Here is a 26,068-nt window from a genome sequence, read left to right on the forward strand (position 1 = left end):
AAATCCAATCACTCAACAACTTAACTAACAATGGCCAGCGTTCAACAAAAATTATTAGACATGCAAAGAAGCAGACATATGGAACCCATAACCAGAAGAAAAATCAGTTCGAAAGGTGGAGATCCAGAAGTAACAGATGATGTTGAGCAAACAAGGAATTTGCTCAAAATTTAAAGGAAAACATGAAAGAAATAAGGGTAAAAATGGAAGATATAAAAAAACTGAATGGAATGTATAGATATAAAAATATAATATCAAATTAAAAACAAAATAATATAGAGTGAGAGTAATAGATTAGATGCTGCAGAGTAGATTTGTAAACTTGAAAACAGAGCAATAGCAGCTAGAAAAGCTAAATCTCAGGGATAGAAACTCAGTGACCTGGTGTACAAACTGTAGTAGTCTAACACAGATGTAATAAGAGTTCAAGGACAGGAGGAAGAGGCATAAAATAATATTTGGTGGAATAGTGGCTACATATTTTCCAAATTTGAAGAAAACTATAAAACCAGATCCAAAAAGTGCAACAAATCCCAAGCAGGATAAATATGAACAAAATCACATCAAGGCACATCATAATCAATTTGCTAAAAGCCAGCAGCAAAGGAAAAATGCTAAAAACAGCTAGAGTGATGGAAAAAAGATGGAATGTTGCTCCCAAAAAGATGGAATATTTTCCCTGTTCCTCCCACTAAGTACAAGCAAAAGCTCTGGACATTATATATAAAACAAATATGAGAAGAATCTGAGAGGTCAAGAGGAGACAGACTGGCTAGGAATCTCGGGACCCAAGAATGGTGATGGTGAGCATCCTGCGTTTTCTCATTGCCTCAAATATTCCAGACTCTGAATATTCTCAAATATTCAGAGAAGCTAGCAACCTAGAAATGCCAAAAGGTGCAAGGTGGGGTCGGGGGCCAACTATATAACACACTTAGAGATAATCCATAGAACAAAGAAAAAAAGCTAAAGGAACTTAAGAACAAACCAACAAAAACATTGAATTGAATTAAATGAAAATACAACATAAAATTTGTGGGACACAGCCATAAAGGTATTGAGGGGATAACTTAAAGCACAAAAAATATATACATTAGAAATGAGGAAAATCGGTCACATAAGGTCCCATCTAAAGATCCTAGAAAGAGAAGAGCAACATAAACCGAAACTGAAAAAGCCATTCTACAAGTTAAAGGTGACATTGGATTGGGTATCTAATTATATCACGATAATTTGCCCAATTCACTCCACTTAGTCAGTGAGAGAACCTTCTGAGCACTAAATAGTTGGCCAAGAGTAAGTTCTGCTAACCCTCGGGTATAAAGAAAGAGCATTTGGTTCCAAGGTAGCAATTCAAAGAGCAGCGGCACCAATGTTCCTTAGTGGTGGAAGTCCACATTTCATCAGCCTCTACCAGTTCTCAGAATACAATCAGTCCTTTCTAAAGGGAAAAATACGGTTCTGTGATTAAATGTAGTTGGAAAATAAACAAAGGCCAATAAGATTCTTTACTGTGAGACCTCACAGAGCCTTTTGCCTGCAGACACCCCTTATGAATCTCCACATGGCATGTACCATGTCCCAGGTTTATTTGGCCACAGACACTTTTTCCATGAAGCATCTCATGGGAACAGTGTTCTGTAAAATTCATTAACAGCACAGTCCTCCAAACAACTTGGGGAACTATTCTATGGTCCCTACAGTTTAAAAGATTAGACATAGACATCTGTTGTTTTCAAACATCAATTAATGTGATTTTTTTTAACCTACTACAATGGAAATGCCCTCTATGGTCAGGATGAGTACCAGAAGAAATGCCTTGGGGTGGAAAGCAGGAGATAGAAGGGAAGAATATTACCAAGAAGAGCCTGGCACACACTGTTCATGAATCAGCAGGTAGGGGAGCCCAGTACGAAACTGGAAAGGGCCAGACCACTCAGGTCTTGATGATCAAGTTAAGAGCTTTGACCCTTTTCATAAAAACAATGAAATGCCAATAGGGAATTTTTGAGTAGGGAGCAACAAGATTAGACTTTCATTGAATAACATCTCTACAGTGTAGAGCAGTGGTTCTCAACTTCCTTAATGCTGCAATCCTTTAATACAGTTCCTCATGTTGTGTGACCCCCAATTTCATTGTTACAAATTGAACATAATTAAAGCATAGTGATTAATCAAAAAAACAATATGTAATTATATATGTGTTTTCCGATGGTAGGCGACCTCTGTGAAAGGGTCGTTCGACCCCCAAAGGGGTCGCGACCCACAGGTTGAGAACCGCTGGTGTAGAGAATATATCAGGGTATCAGGAATGGGTGTAGGGAGGGCTGAGCTGGTGCAGGCAGGAGGTGAAGGCAGCCTGGTGTTGGTGCCAGAAAGAACTGAGAGAGTCTAGGAGGTTTGGGGGCTCCTTAGTAGCTGGATGCAGGTAAGGGGAAGAAGAGGAGGATACCAAATGATTCCCCAGTTTCTGTCCAGAATAACTTCATGGGGCAGTAATACCATGTAAAGAGCTAGCAAATATTTAAAAGGAAGAAAGGAGAAGGAAACCTGTAAGTTTGAGGTGTCTCTGAGGTATGTCCAAGAGTAAATGCTGAGTAGGCAGTTGGAGGTTTGCTAAATATTCTGGAGAAGAGATTGCCTTTTATTTCCCATAAGATACCAAGATAAATTTCAAATGGATTAAACATTTACATGCACAAAATTAGCTCATGCTCGGCCAATTCAGTGATTGGGCTTTGGCCTATAAAGCAGGAGGTCATGGTTCGATTCCCAGTCAGGGTATATCCCCAGGTTGTGGGCTCAATCTCCAGTAGTGGGCAAGCAGGAGGCAGCTGATCAGTGATTCGCTCTAATCACTGATGTTTCTATCTTTCTCTCCCTCTCCCTTCCTCTCTGAAATCAATAAAAACTATATTTTTAAAAAAATTAACTCATGAGTGATTGGAATAATATAGGAGAATATTTATAAAATCTTAATACATAGGATCTTTCCAGCATAAAAAAAGAAAAATATCAAGATTTAATTATGTAAATTTAAATATGCTATATGAAAAACAAACATTTTTATACATTTAAAAGGCAAATGACAGTGGGAAAATATTTGTAATCTGTGGCAGATAAAATGTAATATACTTACTATGAAGGACTATTTCAAATCAAGAATGAAGATTGACATAAATAGGAAGTTCATAAAAGAAGAAACCAAAATGACCACAAATGTATTTTTAAAGTAGGAATAAAAAACATACAAGTTCAAACAACACTTAAATGGGTTTTGGCCATCAGAATGACAGTCCTCAGTACTGGTGTGAAGACGAAGAAACAGATGCTGTGCATTCTTAATAGGAGAGAATACTGTTACAATGCTTTTTCCTGGAAAACAATATGGAAATATGTAAGTATCCTCCTGCACCCTGTGATCCCATTCCTGGGACATTAGCTCGAGGAATAATCAGATAAGTACACAAAGATGTACATACAAGAATATTCATTACAATATTATTTATAATAGGGAAAAATTCTCAAAAAAAGTTAGCTACCCAAAAGCTGAATTGACAATGGGTTAAAAAAAAACATGGTATTTCATATCGTGGAAAAGACAGCCAGTAAAAATGATAAAACAGAAACACATTTATGATATATATTTTTAAGTGAGAAGGAGGTGACATAATATAATATGAGCATTATAATTCCTTTCAAATACACATGCTTATTGTATCAAGATGTTACCAACAGTTATCTCCTAGCTCCTAGTAGCTCAGTTTTAATAGTGGGGTGTTTTTTTCTATAACACAGTATTTTCTAATTTGTCTTCCTTGATTTTTACTATTTGTGGGATAAAAATACCTGGAAAAAAATAGGATGCTTCCCCAAAATTATTTTTGCACCCATTGATGAGTATAACCATCTGTGTATGTTTGTAAGCCAGCCTGCAAAACAAAAACATCTATGAGTGATTTTCTGGAGTGACCCTACTCCTCAGTTCCAGTAAAACACAGCATGTGACACAGACAAATATGAAGATATCAGAAGTTGCTTCTCCCACATCTTGACTGTTGACATCTTCCCTAGAAGCACACATGAGATTCCCCAGGGATGGACCCGGGACCTGGATGCTGGGAAATTCTCCAGGGGAGAGGTGAGCATTCAGGGTGCTCTCCAGCCAATGACAACATGGTTTCCTGCATCTTAAAAACCCATTCGCTTCTACAGGCTCCTTCCAGGTCACCCTTTTCCAATTTGCAAACCAGAGTGACTCCTGTTAGACTTGCCCTGCCCTCTACATTTCGGGACTCCTGGGCTCTGCTGGCAAAGCAAAGGATGGAATCTTTTCTACACCAGAAGTTCATGGTTCCTTTTGAGAATATGATGAAGATTTGAGAGCCTCCCTTCAGCAGATGCACATACATTCAACATTTCATAACTGTTTCAGGTTCACAAACTCCCAGAAGCCCATAAGGAGTTATTTAGAAGGAGCCCAGGTTAGGGTGGATCCCCTAGTCTAGAAACAACTCTCTCCACTCATAGCTCAGTGGCCACTGTGGCACCTTTGGAACCTGCCCTTGTCCTCCCCACCTGCTTTTCCCTGGAGCCACCTTCTCTCCTCACTCTCCCACACCCATAGCATCCCTACCTTCACTAACAGTCAATCTGGAACCTGGAGTGTCCTAGTACTTCTCACCATCACCACCATCTCTTTTCATTTTTCAAAACCCACTCCTCTATCTTTCAATAAAAATACAAGTTGTGACTGAATGCAACTGCTGCAGAGAACACATGTGATCCTTCCTTCCCTTCTTCCACTAACACAAACCTTTCAGATGTTGGCATAATGGCTCATGTCTTGTGTTTCACAGCAACAGCTCTGAATTGTACAGCACTGTTAGTCTCAGCAAGACTACATGCAAATACTGATTTCAGAAGAGCCTCATTTAATGACAAACAGTGGATTATTTTTAAACAGACCTTCATCTAAATGCAACGCCCACTTACATTTTGTAGCAAGGCTCCTGGGTTTTATAACAATGGTAATCTCAGGAATTTTGTGGTAAATTTGAAAACCCAGTTCCTGGGTCACTTGCCTGTAAATCCTGGTGTGCAGACACACGTGCCATTTAGGCCTTCACTGTCACAGGTGCCTCCGTTCAGACAGCTGACGTTAGCGCAGGGGTCCTTGTAGGATTCACAGTGAACTCCTGTGGAGAAAGACACAAAAGGGGTGACTGAGTAAGGAATCTTCAGCTCCCATGGCCTTTGAAAGCAAAGTGTTTAAACATCCTAGAATGGTATGTAGGCAGATTCCTAGTGGCATGTGTGTGTGTGTGTGTGTGTGTCTGTGTGTGTGTATGTGTGTGTGAGAGAGAGAGCGCATGCCCAGTCTTGACTTTAGGTTATTGTAAAGACATATTTTATGAGAAAATAACAAATGCAATCCCTTCTCTGAGGTCCTACCATAAGTCTTTCATCTGGACTTTCTCTGAGCACATGTCCCCCAAGCCTGGGGACCAGAAAGTTAAAGGCCTGAAAGATCAAATTTATCAGGGACTAGTGCTTTCTGCATCTCCAAAAGAAACAGAAAATAGCCAGGCAGCCTTCATAAGATATCAAGGTAATTGATGACCAGCATCCTGAAGGGAAGAGTTGGATTCAGATATATAAGTGAGCCTCAGCTCTACTTTGGGAAACTGTGGGAGAGAGAGGGAGCCCCCTGGTACTCAGTCGGCAAAGACCTCATTAGTTCCCCATGTACTAAAGTTAACATGTATGCACATACTACATTCCAGACCTTGCACTTTGCTTTCCACCAGATTTGATCCTCACAGCAACACTATGAGACAAATTCCCTCATTCCGCCATTCTAGGTGAGGGAACGGAGGAAAGAATTCAGGTCCTGAGGCTGCAGGGGAAGGAGCTGGAACTTGAAACCACAGGCAGTCTGCATCTGAGTCTGCTTGCAAAGTAGTTCTCTTAGAGTGAGCACAGACTGGCATGCACACACACAGAATTCTATGTAACTCAGCGCCCATTTAACAAAAGAGAAGCATTTAAAAAATTATAATGAAAACGGTAAGTTTCCCATTGATATTTAAAAAGGTCTATGTGTGTGTATGCATGCAAATACCCGAAGTGGGACTGAGAGGGAAATGAATTACTTTGATTTTCATGTTATGTGTTTCTATAGTGTTGGAATAACTTTACAATGAGTACCTATCCTATATAATAAAGAGCTAATATGCTAATTAGTCCAGACGGTGGAACGACTTTCCGGAACGACCTTCCAGAATGACCAGTGGGTGGGGCTGAGGGCCATGGGGCTGTGGGACAGCCATGCTGCGAGGGCCGGGGCAGCTGGGGCTGCAAGGGCCGAGCCTCTTGCACAAATTTTGTGCATCGGACCTCTAGTTGTTTTATAATTTTATAAAAAACTAAAAATGTGGCTTTTCCTAAGGCAGGATTTCTGCTGTTGTTTCAGTGGAGTGCCAACATGCAGGCCTGGATTAAGCTCCCTCTCTCCCACTCCTCACTCTCTGGAGAGGAAGATAAATTACATAATACTCTGTATAAGAATCTATATAATGATATGCTCTTCCTTCCCGGCAGCATCACGAAGAACAAGCATAAAGCAAATAGTGACTGAATGGTATTTACTTAATTTACTATCCACTCATTACTTAGCTCACATTATAAAAAGGCTGCCACACCCCATGACTCATCATTTAGTCACTGAAATTACTCTTGTTGGGATTTTTCTCTCATTTCTTTTTCAATGCCTTAAGAAGTAGGGCTTAAGAAAGAGAAAGATATATAAGAGAAAATAGAATGAGAACTGCCTCTCTGTATTCACATTAATGACTTACTTGAGTCTGGTAAAGCATTTTAAAATGGATGGCTTTTCATTTCTTTTTATCCGTTGCCCCTCATATCCAACCCATGAACAATAGTCTGCCAGATGTTTTCCTAAAGTGCCTTTCAGATCTTTGCTTTATTTTGCTCCCTGCAACCACCACCCCGATCCCATGGCCCTGTGCTCAGTGGGATATGGACCCTCTGAGCCCTGACCTAGTTCCCTGCCCAGCTCCAGTGACTTGTGGGAGCCTCAGACTTCCAACATCCTTAACAAACCCAGGAGATGCATGTTAATATACAAGCTCAGAGTAATTTAAAGATGAAATTACTTATTAGCATAAAGCTAGTGATTCTTTGAGAGAGAGGGGTGAGGAAAGAGAGAGAGAGAGAGAGAGAGAGAGAGAGAGAGAGAGAGACTACTTCGCCCACCTAAAACTGTTTCTATTTCTCACTGATTCCCAAGTAACGCAAAATCAACTGAAAGATCAAAATACAAAAGGGCCCATTCTGCTTCCAAGTGTTTATCAAAAAAAAAGGATTCACATATTTACGACCTCAGTGTTCCCCTGAGGCTGGTTAACGGGGAACCAGCTGACAAATAAGACTTTCAATTATAAAGGGAAATGCAGCCAGGACTAAGGTTCAGAGATGTCTGAAGCCTAGAAAAATTTCCATGAGCAATCAAGGATGATCTTCACTGGGTTTCTAATGGTAGTCAGCTAATCTCACCTGCATGATATTAACATAAATAATACATTAACATACAAATTACCACATTTTCCAAATAAGGCTGAAGAGCAAAATCTAGGCTAAATATTTAAACATCTTAGCCTTAAAAGCCTTCAATATTACAGATCTGATTAAAACATGCAAGATAATAAGCACTTTTTTGTGTGTTTCTGGCAATAATTCTATCCCTTGTTATGTCTCTTTTTCAAGAGATAAGATATTTGGTCACTTGTGACTCAGTGAGAGTTTTCTGGCAGCAAGATGGAACAAAAGCCAATCTTCACAGAAACACGATGACTACGAAGCAAGATGGTCTTCAAGTCCCCAGTGAGCACTCTGGTTACTCACATTTCTGTACTCTGAGCCTTGCTAATCCCTATATAAAAATATTTGTCATATTGCTCAGCTTGGCGATTAAAGCTATGAGCTCGAAATCTTAAGAAGAGAGATAAACAGTCATGAACACTGCTGAGCTGAGGCGGCCCCCACTCCTGCCCTCCTCCTGGGGCCCCAGGTCTTGCTTTCCTGAGCTCATCATTCCCCAGGGGTCCCAGGTGCTTATACAACACGGAGTGTTGGGCATCCTACATCCTCTGACAAGAACGCCCTCCTTGATCTTTTTTTCCCACGCTTGTTATCACCTGGCACATCCTCACTGTCCAAGGCCAGCTCAAACCCCCTTTGTCCGGAAAGCTGAGCCTGACTCTCCCAAGACAGAGCTCCATTCTCCCACCATCGTGCATTGAGAGCGTGCTAAGTTCACGCCGTTAGAGTTTATTGTGTTAAACCATGGCTTATCTGTTCTTCTGTCTGATCCCGCCCTCCCCCCCGCCCCAAATCTCCGAGGTCCTTTAAAGCAGAGGCCATATCTTAATGCATGGAAGAAATTAAGGGTATACCACCAGAACCCTGTCCTTTCAGGAGGGGCAACGGGCCGTGTACTTTGGCTGACACACAGGTAGGATTGCCAGAGGAGTGAGAAGTGATTCCAAATCCGCCTCAAAAACACCCTATTTTGTCAGGGAAAACCAGGTCCACACTTCAAACTGAGTCTGTGGAATGACACATGCATCAGCCATTGGCAAGGGATGCAGCACGCACTATTACAAAACTTATGTTTAGTCTCAAGTAAAAATAAACTGTAATCCAGTCAAAACTAATAAAAATTCATACTTTTCATATTAAGGAATAGAGAGGCAATGTTTCTGAAAAGATCTCTACTCCAACAGGGTTCTTCATAGAAGTTAATTTTAGAATTAAAATGCACAAAAATTCAAAGAGTCGTGTACCAATTATAAATCTTTGTTGTCATCATGATTAGTCATGATTAAGATTTGAAAACAAAAATCGTTATTTTTATCTCCAGGAACAAAAGCAGGCCAGGTAAAGAAAATTAGATTGAAGTGTTCTTGGAACATATTATTCTCTTTAAACCATTATTTTATATTAAAACTTATTTCCTCCATGAAAACTTTTCTATTATTTCTACCCTCACAGAACTCAACTTTTTCCACATTATTTCAGAAATTACAATTGACTTCTCAGCCTTAACCTCATTATTCCATGTGTGTTTCAGCCTCAGTTTGCTCTTCTGATTAAATAATAGCCTGAAACAGGAAAAAATCTTGACATCTATTTCTGCATCTATCTCACTACATGAGAGGAGTTAGGTAGACGAAACATCCAGAAATTCAGGTTCCTGGTTACACAGAGGAAATAATTTTAGCCAACAACAAAAATTCTCATCTTTTCAATTATAAATTCTGTGGACTTTAAAAATACACAACAATATGGTAATCACCAGAGGGAAGGGGAGTCAGGGAGGTAGGAGAGAGTAAAAGGGGATAAATAGTGATGGAAAGAGACTTGACTTGGGGTGGTAAACACACAAAACAATATACAGATGATGTATTGCAGATTTGTATACCCGAAACCTATATAATTTTATTTACCAATGTCACCCCAATCAATTCAATAATCCCATATAATAAAAGCCTAATATGCAAATCAACCAAATGGCGGAAAGACTGGTGGAACAACCGGTCACTATGACATGCACTGACCACCAGGGGGCAGATGCTCAATGCAGGGGCTGCCCTTAGCCCACAGGCCCCAAGCCAGCCAAGGCGGGTGGGGGAGGGGATGGAGGGGGGCCTCCCACCTCCCGATTGCTCTGCCCATCACCCTGCAGAGGGAGGCAACCAGTGGTGGGGGGAGGGTGATGGGGGGGCAGGGCAGGCCAGTGAGCAGGCGGCATCGCCCCCTGATTGCCCCACCTGCTGCCTCCCACAGAGGGAGGTGACCAGCAACAGTGGTAGGGGGCGGGGGGGTGGGGCTGGCGAGTAGGGAACGGGGCTGGCGAGCAGACGGCGCCAGGCCAGCCAAGGCAGGTGCCAGTGGGAGCCCCCCCAATCACCCACTGGTAGCCCCACAAGTATGAACAGAAAATTGTAGGTGTACTCAATTATAACTATAAAAAATGTAGATATTAGAAAAGGATGAAACAATACAGATGACTATTCCTCTTGTATTCTGTTGTAAAGTAATGAGGTATTTTGAAATTTCTTTTTTTCTAAATTTTTTATTGTTGTTATATTATTTTCACAATTAAAGAATACAGTTTTTTTCCTTTCTAACTTTTGTCACCAAAAATTCCAAATGAGTATATTGTTGATCATTTAGTTTGTTTTGCTAGAAATAAAAATAAACAAATGGAGCGGTCACTTGACTTTTTGACAATATGAAATTAGGAGTCCCTCATGAACTAGTTGTGAAATGGTTTTGCAGGAAGCGTCAGCATTCTGGTATCTCCGAAAGGAGGTTACTCTGAGTCCCTCTGTGCAGTTTGTTTCTAAAAATTTCATGATCCACAGTGGAAATTTACTGGGAAAATGTTCGAGATGGTTTCCCCTAATTAGTATGTCAAGCAGCAATTTCAATTCAAGTCAAGATAGCTACTTAGCATTTGCTTTGTGCAAGCCACCATATCGAACGCTGCCGAGAATTAAAAAACAACAACAAACAAACGAAACAAAAAAACCTATGTAGGCACTGCCTTTCACTAAATTCTGATTTAGTGTAAAGGAGAAGAAAGTCTGCAGCCAGAAAGAATCGACTACAAAGCTGGCCGTAATTGTCATACAGATACAGAGAAAATGAAGGGAGAGTCCAAGCAGGGAATCTGTTTGGGGATCAACATTTCAGACAGTGGATACAGTCAAAGGATGGAATGAGAGCAAAGAGAAGGAACGAGAAAGGGGTCCAGAAGAAAACCCTGGGGACCAACTGCATTTGAGGTGTCCCGAGGACAAGGACGAGGACGAGAACTCAGTGGGGGCTGGGAGTGCAAAGTCCAGGGGGCAGGACTGCAGCTGTGGAAGCTGAAGCAGGGACCCAAGCGACCAATGGAGCAAAGGGGCAGGAACACAGTCGGAGTTAGAGGCAGAAAAGGCTTCATGGATTCACTGAAAAGACTCCAGTTAAGTCTCCGCTAAATCCATGTTAGCAGGATGGTATGGACAAGCTCCAACTGAGGACGGTTAAAAAAAAAAAGATAAAACTTAAGGAAATAGAGGTGCTGTCTATACCAACTCTAAGGAAATTTCATTGAAAAGAGAGACAAAGGGGGGATTACTATATTGAGAGTCAAGTTGTGATTTTTAAATTTATATGGAATTTATTTAGAAGTGTGAGAACATTTATTTTTTCTGTTTAGCAGCCCAATTTTTCTAGCACCATTTTTTTAAATGTCCCATTCATAGCAAGTCCTCTTCAAGAGTCACACATTTTTATATGTCTATTATTATCGACAAGGGTTTTTGGACCATTCCTCAATTTGGGTCAGCTGTCCAATCTTGCACCTGTAACATGGGAATCTATAATAACAAAAGGGTAATATGCTAATTAGACCAGACGTCCTTCTGGACAAGGCCAGAGGGAAGCCCAGGTCCCAGGTGCCTACGGGCAGCCTGAGGGAAGCAGTTCGGGTCCCGGGTGCCAGAGGGAAGCCAGTGCCAGCAGTCAGGGGAAGGAAGACCTACTCTTGCACGAATTTAGTGCATCGGGCCTCTAGTGTAATAATAATTGGAGCATTTAAATGGGTTTTAACATCTGGCAGAAGTTCCACTCATTGATTTCCTTTTGCAAAATGTTCTTAGCTATAGTTGCCTGACTTCCTATTAATGCCATTCTTTTTAGACAGTTATCATATTCATTTAATTTTTAAGAGTAAAACTCGTCACTTAAAAATGCATATGGAAAATAAGAAGTTAAAGTCCCAACCCTCCCCACCAATACACCACCTATGCAAGTTCTAACTAGTTAGGAACTGAAGCCCACCCATCTAATAGTTTCCTAAGTTTATACATACATCTTACATGTAAGTATATATCAGGTGAAATGCTTCCAAAGAGGGAGAGGATGTACATTCTTCAAGGAGAGAAAGGCACAGGATCTTGTGACCTCTGTCCTCCCCTCACTCATTCTTCCTTTGAATTGGAGAGCCTGATTTAGCCCTTTCTGCTTCTCATTTAATCCCTTGTACACCACCACCACCGCTGCCCTATCACTCTTACTTTAGATGTCCTATTTATTGCTATTTTTCTAGGGTTTACCTTCCTGTTTCCAGCAGTCTTATTTAAACCTGAACCTAAATGTCTCTATAAATGCACCAAAGTTAAATAATCAATTTACCTGCCCACTGGGATGACATCTTTAACACACGTGTATGTCTTCCAATATTTCCTACCCCCGTTCCCTTTAACACATAGATTTGGTTAAAATTATATGAAACTTTAGTGTGGTCATTTCAATTTTTCCTTAATAAGAGGTATGATAGACATACTTTAGAGTGACCCCTAATGAGCCATGCCTTTGTGTACTCCCCTCCCCTTGAGCATGCGCTTCTAGCCAAAAGCATATTGCAAAAGTTAAGAAATTTTGAAGATGCAGTTAAGGTCCTAATCAGTTTACTTTAAGTTAATCATAGGTGGGTCTGGCCTAATCAGGTGAGACATTAAGAGGGTGCAGGCCTCTCCTAAAGTTAGATACATGAAGCAGCAGAGACTCTCTCTCATAACTGCTGAGTTTTAAGAAGCAAGCAGTCATCAATTTGACAGCCACAAGGATATGAATTTGGCCAACAATGCAAGGGGACATGAAAGTTGATCCTTCTTTATTCAAGCCTCAGATGCCAACGCAGCCCAGTCAACCTGTGAGACCCTGAGCAGGGAGTCCATTAAGCCAGGCTTAGATGAACAAAACTGCTAAATAATAAAAGGGTGTTGTTTCAAACCATGACCTTGTACTAACTCATTATGCAGCAATACTAATCAGTATAAAGGTAAACCTATTTTTCAAAAGACTTTTCTTCACCATTGAATTATTCACAATCACATCAATATCATCTCTTTAAGTTTTTCTCTGCATTTAAAGCAGTCTTCTCAACCCTATTCCTCTTGTTCTCTACCTTCCTCTATCTGGCTATCTTTGTTCTGATTTAGTTACTGAGAATACTTTTAAAATAATTTTCTTAGAGAGGGTGTTATATTTTCTGTATCCTGGAGTGTACAAAATGCCTTTCTTTTGCCCTCAAATATCAATGACCTTTTAACTACCAGTCCTTTCCATTGAAAAGTCTGAAACACTTCTTCACTATTATTTAGTTTCACTACAGAGAAGATCAAAGATGGTTTGATTCTCTTTCTTTTGTATGTAACCTGTATTCCCTGTGAAGACTCTTATAAAAACAATCCTCTTTATCCTTGGATTTAAAAATTCCATCAGGAAACCTCAAATTGTGCATCTTCTCCTTCATTAATCCTCTGGCACTGAGGAAGCCCATACTATGTGAAAACGTCAACGTTCTTCTGCTCATAGACTTCTCCTTCTAGCAATGGGTCCATTCTGGTTTCATATCCTTGTTTCCTTCCTCCTTCTTCTGGAGCGTCCATCACTCAGACGGAAGCAGAGTTCTTGAATCTTTTCTCCACATTTCCTATCTTTCAACTCATGGTTTCTATTTCCTCTTGCTTTTTCTTCTATCATGAATTAGTTCCTCCTTTTGCTTTCCTAGATCTAAATTTAATGTTGAGTAGCATACATCAGTCTTTTCACTTCCTCTCTTGAGTGTTTAGTGTTGTTATTATTCCAATTTTGTTTATTTTGTTTATTATTTCCTAGATTTTTCCCCTCTTTAGGTTGCTGGTCCAGGCTCCCTGTACTGGCCAGACTGGAAGTTGGCAATGCCAGACAGAGACAGATGACACGGGGGATTCTCCTCCAGTCCTGGACAGGCCAGCCAACAGGGTCCTAAGGCTTGGGGTAGAGGCTTCCCTGTTTGGGGTTCTCCAGGTGTGAACAGGAGACCATTCCCTCCTAGCCACACAAAAAAGAAAGGGCCAGTTCAGCCCCACTGTGCAATCCTCCTTGAGAACAGCCAGTATCTACTCAGTCAGAGCCCTCTGCCTCATGGAGTAACGTGTGGCACATTCACGGCATGTATGGCCTCTTCACAGGCTGAGGGGTCCTTTGGGCTCAGCTGGTCATTGAATCCTCCATTCTCCTCAGAACCCTGTCCCCTAACCCTGCTGTATGCAAAGGCGCCCGGCACCTGCATCCTTTTCTTAAGAACCCAAACCCTCAGATGTGTTTGATATCTCCTTCAGGGTCATCCACCTCCTTGAAGCATCCCTAGCAGAGTCAGTAATTGAGGGAAGAGGTCACAGAAAGGTAGAAGGGAAGGGATTTAGAACATACATGGAAGGCTTAATCTTGAGCAGGATGAGGAGCCATGATCATCTAACGTGGAAGAGAATAAGGTTTTAGTGGCTGTGACTGCAGAGAAGTTTGCAGGGCAGGGGCTCTCAATGGGTGGTGCATGGGCCAGCACAGCAACATCACCTGAGAACTTACCAGAAACTCAAGCTCTTGGGCCCCACCCTTGGTACACTAAATCAGAAACTCTAGGGGTGAGGCACAACAATCTATTTTAACAACCCCACCAGCAAACTCAGATGTAAACTTAAGTTTGAGAACCACTACCATAGAATGTGGAAAATTATATAAATTTTAAAATGTTTACAAATGATAACCTTTCTTTTATGCCATGAAGATGGAAGTAGGTGATTTACTGTGGGTGAGTGATTTACTACAGAGCTTGGGGTAAATGGAAGAAGTTGGGAATACCCATTGATAAAAATGAAAGGAGGAGGTGAACAAGTCACAGTCTATAAATCTATAGAGACACTAGTCAGTCACTGTGCAATTGTATTTTTTGCTTCTTAGTCACAATGACATGAGCAATACCTCAAAGGCGGGAATGTTAGGGGCATATTCAGAATACACCCTAGTAATGACTTTGTCATTTATAATAATGAAATTTGCTTCATAAAATTTTATCATACACTCTATCATAAACTAAAGAATTTTGGAATTTTAAATTTTTGAAGTACAACCACCACTACCTATTTGGTCATTAAAGAATCTCAAGATATCTGTAAACACCCCTGTCCTTACTTTATCGGCAAGATAAAGGCCAGTAATTTTAAGGGATTTATCCAGGTTCATAAGGAAGTCAGTGGCACGATTGGGATGAGCCCCTTAGGTCTCCGGATTCATTGCTCATTTATTCCTCTTCCCAGCGCTCATATTTCCCAGTTCTTTCACAAACCTAGAACTCAGAAGCCATGTGGATAACCCAGCACATCAGCCCTGTGGAAGTCCGTGGAGTCTAGCTCTAAATGGGCATCTCAGGCCAAGAAGCATCAGATCTGCCAAACACAGTGCATAGACTTGGCCCAGCTTCAGCCCTTCTATCCAGGGGTTGGATCAAGTTCATCCCTGTGGCCCATCCACAGAGAAGCAACAGGGGCTGCCACGCAAGGTTGCCAGGCAGATGGATGGTATCAATCAAGTAAGCAGTGGAGGGAGCAAGGGGTTACGTGAAATGGTTATAAATAGAGCCCACAAAAGCATTACAAAAATCTAAACCCACCCCTGAAGTTGTGGCTTAGAGAAATGTGGGCAGCCGCTGATAAACAGACTTTCCTGGCACAGTGCCGTCTGAGGGTGTCTGGGCTCCAATGAAACCACACATCCACCAACTGTGGCCCGAGGCCCATGGGGAAGGCAGATGCAAGGGCTTCAGGGACCATGCTGGCCAGGCTCATGAGGGATACCATTATCTACCACCTCACAGGGTGAGAGTGAGGATTTATGAGTTAATGCACAGAAGGACTTAGAACAGAGTCTACACATTAAAAACACTCGGATGGTGTCAAATGTTTTTCCAGAGTGACTTTGACAGGCAAACACTCAAATGAACTAACATTTCCCTCCCAACTGAATCATTTCATAAGAATTCACTTATATGCCAATACGTGAGATTCCACCTGTCTCCTCCACCCAAAAGCACAACACCCTAACTTTGCCCAGCAAGCACTGAGCTAGCTGCTCCCCTCTCCCACCGTTTCCACAGCCGGGTCCTCAGATCTATGCCTGACGGCCCACTTACTAGCATTCTTTATCCTTGGCTTTTTGCATATTCAACAAAGAGGTGAGGATGTAGAAGCAAAGAACAGGAGAGAGATTTTTCAGTTTATTAACAGAAAACCTGAGACTTGCCAATTGGTCTCCTTGGCCCCATAAATCATCCTACCACCACCACTACTTGATTTTTATTTGAAACAATTTGTGCTCCAATGAGAGGTTTATACATTTAAGTTGAGAAATCTGTGAGGTCGTGTACAGCTATTCTGGCACAAGAAGGCCCAAGGGCCACTCACCTTTGTATTCGGCCAGGCACACGCACTCATAGCCATTTACGAGGTCCCTGCAGGTGGCCGCGTTCAGGCACGGGGCAGAGAGGCACTCATTGTACTCTTCCTCACAGTAGAGGCCGTGGTAACCTGAGGGACAGAGGGAAAGGACTGCTGTCAAATGTGTCCCATTTCCACCCACTCCGGACCAGCCTGCCAGGGAGGCACCTGAGGATTCACAGGAAAGTGAGACACCGACGGATGGGATGTAGGAGCGGGTCTCTTGGGGTATAATTGAAATGAAGATTTCTGGGAAGGCTATGAAGAATCTGTTCTCAGCAACCTCCTTCATGATCCCCAGATTAAAAGAGGTTATCTCTGACGCTCCAGATACATACATCAGAACTCACAAGCAGTGGGAAGCGTGTTTTTCTTTTGAAAGTGTATCCTGCTGTGCTCTGATGGTTGCATGTTTGATCCTGAGGAATTGCTTTGTTTGATGAATGAGTGAATTCAAACCAGAGAACAAAATTCCCCAATAAAGTCTTTTCACAGAGACGTAGTCTTGACTCTGCTCGTTTCTCTCGAGAGGAGAATATTCATGGTAAGTGAAATTATTATTTTCAGCCCAGCCGGCGTGGCTCAGTGGTTGAGCATCGACCCATGAACCAGGAGGTCATGGTTGGATTCCTGGTTGGGGCACATGACCTGAGTTGTGAACTCGATCCCAGTAGGGGGACATGAAGGAGGCAGTTGATTGATGATCCTCTCTTATCATTGATGTTTCTCTCTCTCTCTCCCTCTCCCTTACTCTCTAAAATAAAATAAAAAAGAAACTGATCTCTTGACTGCAACTCTATATTCTTTAAAAAAAAATAAGAGAAGTTATCCATTTATCTGCCAGATGGTCTCCTTATTACATCATGCTCAGCGGCACTGATGTGTTGTGGCCACAGGGCACTGATAGCAGCAGGACTTCCATCTCCTCTCAAGGATGTAGACCACATTTTTCCTCCAATCAATTCAAAAAATATATCTATCTGAAGAGAATTCTATTAAAGGAGAAAAGGATCAATGTATTTGCTTTGCATTTCAAGTCAGGAAACAAACTCAGCTAAGCAGGCTTAACTGAAATTCCTGAGGAAATGTGGGCTATCTTTTTTGTTGTTGTTTATTTAAAGTTATGATTTTCCACATTCTAATATTTTTAATTGTGCTCAAATTTTTAATTCTTAAAAATATAATCTTGAGACCTGACAATTTCTTAATCAAAGATGGTTTCTACCCTCCTAGTTTCAAAACAGGTGTTTATTCCAAAGGACAAGAAGACAACATTCTTTGAGATTCACTCATGAGTGTTATGCTGTTTTTTACTTTCAAAAACATGTGTTACTGCCAATTTGCAATGAAACTGGATCATTTTTGTCTGGCCCTGTCCAAACAATGAGAAACATGTGAGTGCTCTCAAAAATCACCCTGCCTGTGTCGGTTCTGAATCCAGATAAGCAGAAAAAATAAACCCTTGCTCAAGTGGGAACTAGAACCTCTAGCTTATTTTCAGCTTTCCAACTCCTAGCCAACCCTCAAACTCAGAAAGTCCCCTTAGGCCCTGCTGAAGTGTTGAACTGTTTTGCTTCTTGTGCCCATCACAGTAGGTTAAGCTCATATTGGCATTGTTAACCGAGCATTTTTCAAGCATTGGCCATTTCAGTTGCTTTTTGAACTGCTTTCCAAACTTAGGTGGTGATAAAGACTCCTTTGAGGAGACCTTGACCTACTTAAGACAAATAGACCATGGTTCTCAATTCTTTTACCTCACCCTTTTTGTAGTTTTAGGGAAATATTTTGCATTCCTCTTTTTTTTCAAAGCTTGGATTTTTTGTTGTTGTTATTAAGCCTCACCTGAGGATATTTTCCCATTAATTTTTAGAGAGTGGAAGGGAGGGGGAAGAGACAGAGAGCGAGAAACACCTATGTGAGGGAGACAGACACATTTATTGGTTGCCTCCGGCATGCACCCCAATCATGCCTGGGGATTGAGCCTTCAACCGAGGTATATGCCCTTGGCCAGAATTGAACCTGGAACCCTTCAGTCTATGGGCTGACACTCTATCCACTGAGCCAAACTGGCTGGGGGCCATTACTCTTCATCAGACTGTTTTCTTCATCTAGATCAGAGTTACTCAATTAACAGCAATTTTGTCCCCCAGAATACTTTGGCAGTTTTTGGATGTATTTTTGATTGCCACAACTAGGAGGGCCATTATAAATATGTGTGTGTGTGTGTGTGTGTGTGTGTGTGTGTGTGTAAACATGTGTTGGCAAGGATGTGGAGAAACTGGAACCCTGTGCACTGTTGGTGAGAATGTAAAATAGTGCAGCTGCTTTGGAAAACAGTATGTAGAGTCCTCAAAATATTAAAAATAGAACTACCATGTAATCTACAATCCCATTTCTGGGTACTTATCCAAAAGACTTGAAAACAGAATCCCAAAGATATATTTGCATTCCCGTGTTCACTGCATCATCATTCACAATAGCCAAGAGGCAGAAACAACCTAAATATCCATCAACAGGCATGTAAATAAAGAAAAAGGGTATATTCATACAATGGACTATCATTCAGTCTTTGAAAAGAAGGAAATCCTGCCATGCTATAACATGGATGAACCTTTAGGCCATATGCTAAGTGAAATAAGCCAGTCACAGAAGGACAAATACTTCATGATTCTAAAGTAACTGAACTCATAAAAGCAGAAAAAAATGGTGATTGCCAAGGGCTGGGGGAAAGGGAAATTGGGAGTGGGTGCTCAATGGGTATAGAGTTTAATTTATGCAAAATGAAAATGTCCTAGAGCTATGTTGTACAACAACGTGCATACAGTTAACAATACTGTACTGTAAACTTAAAATATGCCAACAGGGTAGAGTTCATGTTATAGGATTTTATTATGTGTGTCATGATACATGATTTTATTAAGTGTGTTTTCTGGCTTCTCCGTGTGAAGAAATAACCACAAGCAGCATCTTTTCCATTGTATTTGCTCTCCTAGAAGCTGTTTTAAAAATCAACTGGGAAGGAGCACATATAACCCTATATGCATTTTGGCCTCTGAATTGAGGTGCTATTTACAGAGACAAAAATCAAAAGAAAATTTCATGAAATCATCTATAAGCATTTTTTGTTTTCGTAAAACAGTATCACTATCTTTTTCTACTAGCAACATGCTAAGCAAATGAGGAAGTTATTTTACAGAGATAATTAAGCTGGTGATGTTTTTATTCCTTGGAGGGGGGAAAAAGATAAAGGTTTCATATGCTAAAACTGTTTCTTCAGAGACAGTAACATTTAAATGTCTTTATGGAAATGTCAAGGCACCCTTTAAACTTTGTGCCAAAGGACCTAAATTGGACTGTTTGAATGAAAAAGGCCATCCTTCCAAAAGAGAAGGATTCTGCAAAAAAAATGAGGCTGCCGCCCCTGCTGGTAATTAATTTGGAAAAACAAATTAGATCAGGGTAATAGGCCCAGGGTCTAGAAAAATTAACCTAGCCCAAAGAACTTTTTAAAAATAAAATAAAAGATCAGAAGCGTGGAATCAGAGTGGCTCTTCCCAGGGCACTGACTTTCATCACCACCACTCTGCTTTGTGCATGACTTCTCCTGAATATTCAGCTCCAATCACTTCCTTACAATTGACAAAACATAGCAAGTGACAGGAGGTGGGAGTGAGACAGAGCGGTCCAGATGGCTGCCATGCTTAGGTTGAGTGAGTGAATGATGCTGCCATTACCACAAATAGATATGTCCAAAGAAATAACAGGTGTTCGAGTAAGTTTGACCAGTTGGACATGTTTAACTTGGGGCCCACTTATGGAGGTAGAGGTGCAGTTGGAAACAAATGGACTCCAATAGCATGGAAGCAGCACTTTGAGAGTTTAGTTGCCTAGAAGTGGTGAAGTTTTCCTAAAACAAAAAAAGAATGGAGAGGAAAGAAGAAGGTCAGATCTACATGGATGGGCAGGAAAAGAACAAGAAGCCAGATCAGGAGAACTGGGCAGGGATGGAGCCAAGGAGAGGAGGAAGACCAAGGAGAGCAATGCCATGGAAGCCAGGAGAGGAAAGGAAACCAAGGAGGCCTAGTTAACAGTGTCAAAGGTTCCAGAGAGTGAGAATAACAACTAGATGACAAGACTGAGAGGTCACTGAGACCTTTAAAACCATGGCTCTCAATGGGGGCTGTGCTGCCCTTTTGAGGGTACTTTAGAGATTGGGGGGCTGGTTATTATAGTAATTGAAGGGTTCTACTGGAATTTAGTTGGTTTGGGCCAGAGATATTAAACATTATGCATTGTCAAGACTCCCCTCCACAATAGAAAACACTCTGGCATCCTCACAACTGTGGACGGTCCCATTGGACATCCACATAGGTGAAAACCTTGTGGACCACATTTCAGGTCAAAAACCCAACTGCTTCTCATATACACCACAGTTTTTAAGATATACTGAGTTTTCCTAGAATAGAACCACTGGGTATATCAAGAGGAGATTGTACCAAAAGGTGTTCACCATTAGGAAAAATCTCTTCGTAAGAGCAACAGAGGAATTTAAGTCATCAAAAAAGCACACCTGTGTCAATCAGTAAACAAAATAAACTCAGATCTTCAGATAATTTTCTGACAATACCATCCAAAGTAGCTTCTCCCACTAGTTACTCATCACCACACTCAATTGACTTCCATCATAGCACTTATAACTGCCTGAAATCATATTTCTAGCTTAGTACTATAATTGCTTATTATTTCTCTTCTTCAGCTAGAAAATAAGCTTGAAGGCAGAGACCATAATTGTGGTGTTCACAGCTGTACCCACAGTATCCGGTACAGAAAAGACACTCAAATAATAGTCGCTCAGCACCCAAAACGTCATTGATTAAATCAACACACATTTAAGATGTGCCTGTGATGTGCCTGGAACGTCCAGGTATCATGGGTACAAAGCTAAATGGCAGAGTCTTTACCTTCAAGGACTTTGAGCAAGTTAGCAGCATTTGCTTCTATCAGGCCTTTTGTGTGTGTTAACTTGTTTAATCCCCATGAAAAAATGATAGCCATGACTAAACCAATTTATACATGAGGAATTAAGAGTCACAGTGGTAAAGAAACGTGCTCAAGGTCACACAGTTGATCCTGTGTGTTCTTCCTACTGTCCTAGGTTGTCCCCCAAATGCATTACCTAGAGTATTAGTTTGGTAGGACCACCATGACCAAACAGTACAGACTGCTGCCTCCAGCTTTCAAGAGGCCCTTGATTTCTATTCTCTCAACACTGTCCCAAGACAACATCATTGAAACATTCATACCAACTTAAGACAGGCTCTGCCCCACCCTGGGTTTACTCCAGAGCTCTTCCTCCCCTCATCCATCACATCCCACTCTGAAAAATCCAAACCCCATGACTCTGGCTCTAACCAGATGGCTTGTGCCGGGAGCCGGTCCATCCTTGCTGCTTGACACAGTCGCTGCAGAGAAGAAACGTCTGCACAGCATATGTTTCAAGGGACCTGGCGTATATAGCATACTGTTCTTAATACGTTTGCTCCCCTTAGCGCTATGTGTTTTAACCAAGGTCACCTCTCCGAGAAAGGTTGTTTCCCCAGGTAGGGATTTTCCCCTGAAGTTAGGGAGGAGATAAAACCCCTTAACTAAGTGCCAGGCGGGTAGTTAATCACTTTAAATAAGAACAATCACGCTTAAGCTACATAATCTTTACTCCCTGGAATGGAGATAAGAAACACCCTAACCTTTGTAATAGAAATTGACAGGATTAAAATCGGCTGGTATAAATACGGATGTAACAAGACAATAATCATCACATCCTCATCAGATCCTCATCAGATCCTCATCAGCTCCTCATCAGATCCTCATCACATCATCATCACATCATCATCAGATCCTAACCAGAACCTAGCCAGAGAACATGGCAAAAGATCCTGGACAGAACCTGGCTACAGAACTTCACTGGAGAACCTAGACAGAACATGGCAAAAGATCCTGGACAGAACCTGGCTACAGAACTTCACTGGAGAACCTAGACAGAACATGGCAAAAGAACCTGGATAGAACCTGGCTAAAGAACCTGGTGACTGAACCTGGCTGGAGAACATGGAGAACCTGGCTGGAGAACCTAGCGAGAGAACATGGCACCAGAACTTGGTTGGAGATCCTGACCAGAACTTCGCTGGAGATCCTAGCCAGAACTTCGCTGGAGATCCTGGAGGGAGAACATCACCATGATGATCAACTGAACGCTGCCTCTGTGTCATTCCTTCTTCGCCGACTCCGTCCACACCTTTGGGGATCCCTGGACCCGTTGGGGTTGGACCCCAACAGGCTTGCACACTCTGTGTGACAAATTGGGACAAGTCATTTTTGTATCACCCTAGGGGCCGCCTTGCACTTCCCACTGCCTCAGGAAAAGCAAGCTAGAAGGACCTTCCAAAAACACTGGTGTGTGTCCAGACCACGCTGCTCACTCCCCTAGCACAGACCTAATTCAAGGTGAGAGTGAATGTGAAGCATTCAGGGAGTTTTGTTTCATGGGAGTTTTTTTGCTGTTTCACTTGAAGATCTGCTGAGTGGAGAAAGGGGGGGCATTTTCTTAAAGGCTGTGTTGCAACTCCACAGATGGTTCCCTCATTTCAGGTTGAATAGATAAGTGTGAGAACCCAAGACTCCCTACTTCAAGTCTAGGCCAGTTCCCAGGAAATCAAGTCTTCCAAACACCTCACCCATAGTAGTTAAAGTGGACAAAGAGAAAATAGTGCTATTATAATACTATGGTTGTCTGTGAGCTTCCAAATTCTGGCTAAACTCACTGATCACCACGGAGCCCTTCAGCACTGCAGTGTCCCTGGCAGCACATTCATTTTACTGAACAGAAAGTTTTGCTGCAGAGGAAACTGTGTGTGTGTGTGTGTGTGTGTGTGTGTGTGTGTGTGTCCATCCCATTCTCTCTCTTTGCTGGTATGTTCACAATAGGAATCTTTTTAAGAACAGGGAAAAAATGTATCAGGCATGCCTGCTCAATTTAATCCTATCAAGCATACAGATGCTCTGCTGTACTGAGTGAGATCTTACAGGCTTCTGTGGGATAACTACACTCTCCTGTTACACACACACACACACACACACACACACACACACACACACATACACACACACTCACACACACAGAGAGAGAGAGACCACCTATGGACATGAGGGAGCTGTGCAAGTGAACACAGAGCATTAGTTGGTATGTGGGGGATGGTGACTGCTGATATTCCTTCTTTTGCTCCCTAATTTCTTATCCTTTTATTGTGAGGGGCATTGTGGCCAGAGAGGAAATATATGTGAAATGACCCAAATCAGTCAATATTTCCATTGTTGTGGTTCTCATAAACATTAAGTTGAAAGGAGAGTAAAATAGAGGCTAAAATAAAGTTTTAGGCTCTCCAACTGAGCCATCTACAAATTTCACCTCCCTCCCTGGCCTGCTGAAAGGATGGATAATGGAGAAATGACTCTAAGTCCTATCCCAAGTGTTCAGGCGATGGTTCTCTATCGCTGCAAATACTGCTGCCTTCACTAGTCATGAGGGAAGGCTGGCGAACCCCTGGGTCTGCTGTTTGCCTCATCCATTGATTCTTTCTTTAATTCAGCAAATAGTTGTTAAACACCCACAATGTGCCAGGCACTGTACTAATCACTGGGGCTTTAAGGCTGTGCAAAAACAGACATAATGCCTTTACTGGGGCCATTTAAAGGAGAAAGATGCCAAACGATCATCCAATAAATGTAAAATCCCGACTGGATTTGCCTCCAGAACAAAGTTGAGCCACAGGAAAAAAATCAATCTCCTCATACGATTTTTTAGCCTTGTCTTAAAAATGTCCTTTTTTCATGATTCTTTTGGCCACTAGAGGGTGGATTCTACCTATGATCTATACTGGCTAAAAGAAAGGGAAAGAAAAGGTTACTCAAGAGTTTAACACAAGATAGATGTATTTAAATATAAAGATTTGTTTTACAAAAGGGAACTATAGGGCATCAGGATGCAAATACATAAAGAAGAAATGTCATTTGCTTTAATAATAAAAGTTAACATTCATTTATTTGTTTATGGCTTATAAACAAATTCACTTCTAAGCATATCACAGCTGCAGTTAAAATTTTCCATTATAACGAGGTCTATTTTTCTTACTAACTCTATAAAAATTACTTTTAAAAATGCAAATGCTTACAACACCATAACAAAAGCACCCAGATTCAAGATTAAGTATAATGACAAGATAATATTTTACAAGTTGATTTTAAAGATTATTGTGGTATGTGTGTTTACTTATAAACAATAAGTAAGATGCTTTAATGAAATAATCCCATAAACTCAATTGATTAACATGTTTATACATGGGAAACTGGCTTGGTTTATAGTCAAGGTAAGAAGGATGATGAGCATATTTGGAAAAGAAAACATAAGTTAAAGCCCTCACATTCTAGGGATTTTCAGTATAAAATGCATCAACATGGACACAGAGCCCACCACAGGCAACAGAAGAGTATTGGGGCAAAATCAAAGTTTAAGATTCTATTACAGCACTTTGGAGAGAGAGAAAAAGAGTTCTAAAGTATTTCATTCCTTTAATTTATTTTACAAACTATTGGTTAAATTTGATTTTAATTACCCCTTATCCAGTTATCACAATATGTTCTTTTGAGGTGTTTGCCCTCAAAAGGGCTTGTGTTGTGTCCATCCCACTAGACCAGTGATGGCGAACCTATGACACGCGTGTCAGAGGTGACACATGAACTCATTTTTTTGGTTGATTTTTCTTTGTTAAATGGCATTTAAATATATAAAATAAATATCAAAAATATACATCTTTTGCCGAAACCGGTTTGGCTCAGTGGATAGAGCGTCGGCCTGCGGACTGAAAGGTCCCAGGTTCGATTCCGGTCAAGGGCATGTACCTGGGTTGCGGGCACATCCCCAGTAGGAGATGTGCAGGAGGCAGCTGATCGATGTTTCTCTCTCATCTATGTTTCTAATTCTCTATCTCTCTCCCTTCCTCTCTGTAAAAAATCAATAAAATATATTTAAAAAAAATATATACATCTTTCTTTTACTATGGTTGAAAATATCAAAAAATTTCTATACGTGACACGGCACCAGAGTTAAGTTAGGGTTTTTCAAAATGCTGACACGCCGAGCTCAAAAGGTTCGCCATCACTGCACTAGACCAATGGGTCTCACAGTGTGACCTGTGGACAGGTAGCAACAGCATCACCAGGGAACTTGTTAGAAATGCAAGTTCCCAGGCCCTATCTGAGACCTACTGAATCAGAAACTGTGGGCGGGGCCTAAAACTCTGAGATTTAATAACCCTCTACTTCAGTGGTTCTCAACCTTCTGGCCCTTTAAATACAGTTCCTCATGTTGTGACCCAACCATAAAATTATTTTCGTTGCTACTTCATAACTGTAATGTTGCTACTGTTATGAATCGTAATGTAAATATCTGATATGCAGGATGGTCTTAGGCGACCCCTGTGGAAGGGTCGTTCGACCGCCAAAGGGGTCATGACCCACAGGTTGAGAACCGCTGCTCTACTTGATTATGGTGCACACTTAAGTTTTAGCTATAGATTAGCAAAGAATGCAACATCTCCCACAACTTCTGATGCAGGGAAATG

The 26,068-nt window shown here is 41.3% G+C and overlaps 1 protein-coding gene across 1 annotated transcript in view; it reads right to left on the reverse strand.

The window, feature by feature from the left end:
* The window catches only part of DNER (delta/notch like EGF repeat containing), a 154,350-nt gene that overhangs the window by 19,287 nt on the left and 108,995 nt on the right, over positions 1-26,068 (reverse strand). Inside the window, exons 9-10 of the mRNA XM_006082776.2 lie at positions 16,362-16,484; positions 5,085-5,198 (exon numbers count right to left, since the gene is read on the reverse strand). Of these exons, the coding sequence (XP_006082838.1) occupies positions 5,085-5,198; positions 16,362-16,484 (237 nt within the window). The remainder of the gene's footprint in view (positions 1-5,084; positions 5,199-16,361; positions 16,485-26,068) is intronic.

This window comes from Myotis lucifugus, unplaced genomic scaffold, assembly GCF_000147115.1.
Source record: "Myotis lucifugus unplaced genomic scaffold, Myoluc2.0 scaffold_3, whole genome shotgun sequence".
Classification (NCBI taxonomy): Eukaryota; Metazoa; Chordata; class Mammalia; order Chiroptera; family Vespertilionidae; genus Myotis; species Myotis lucifugus.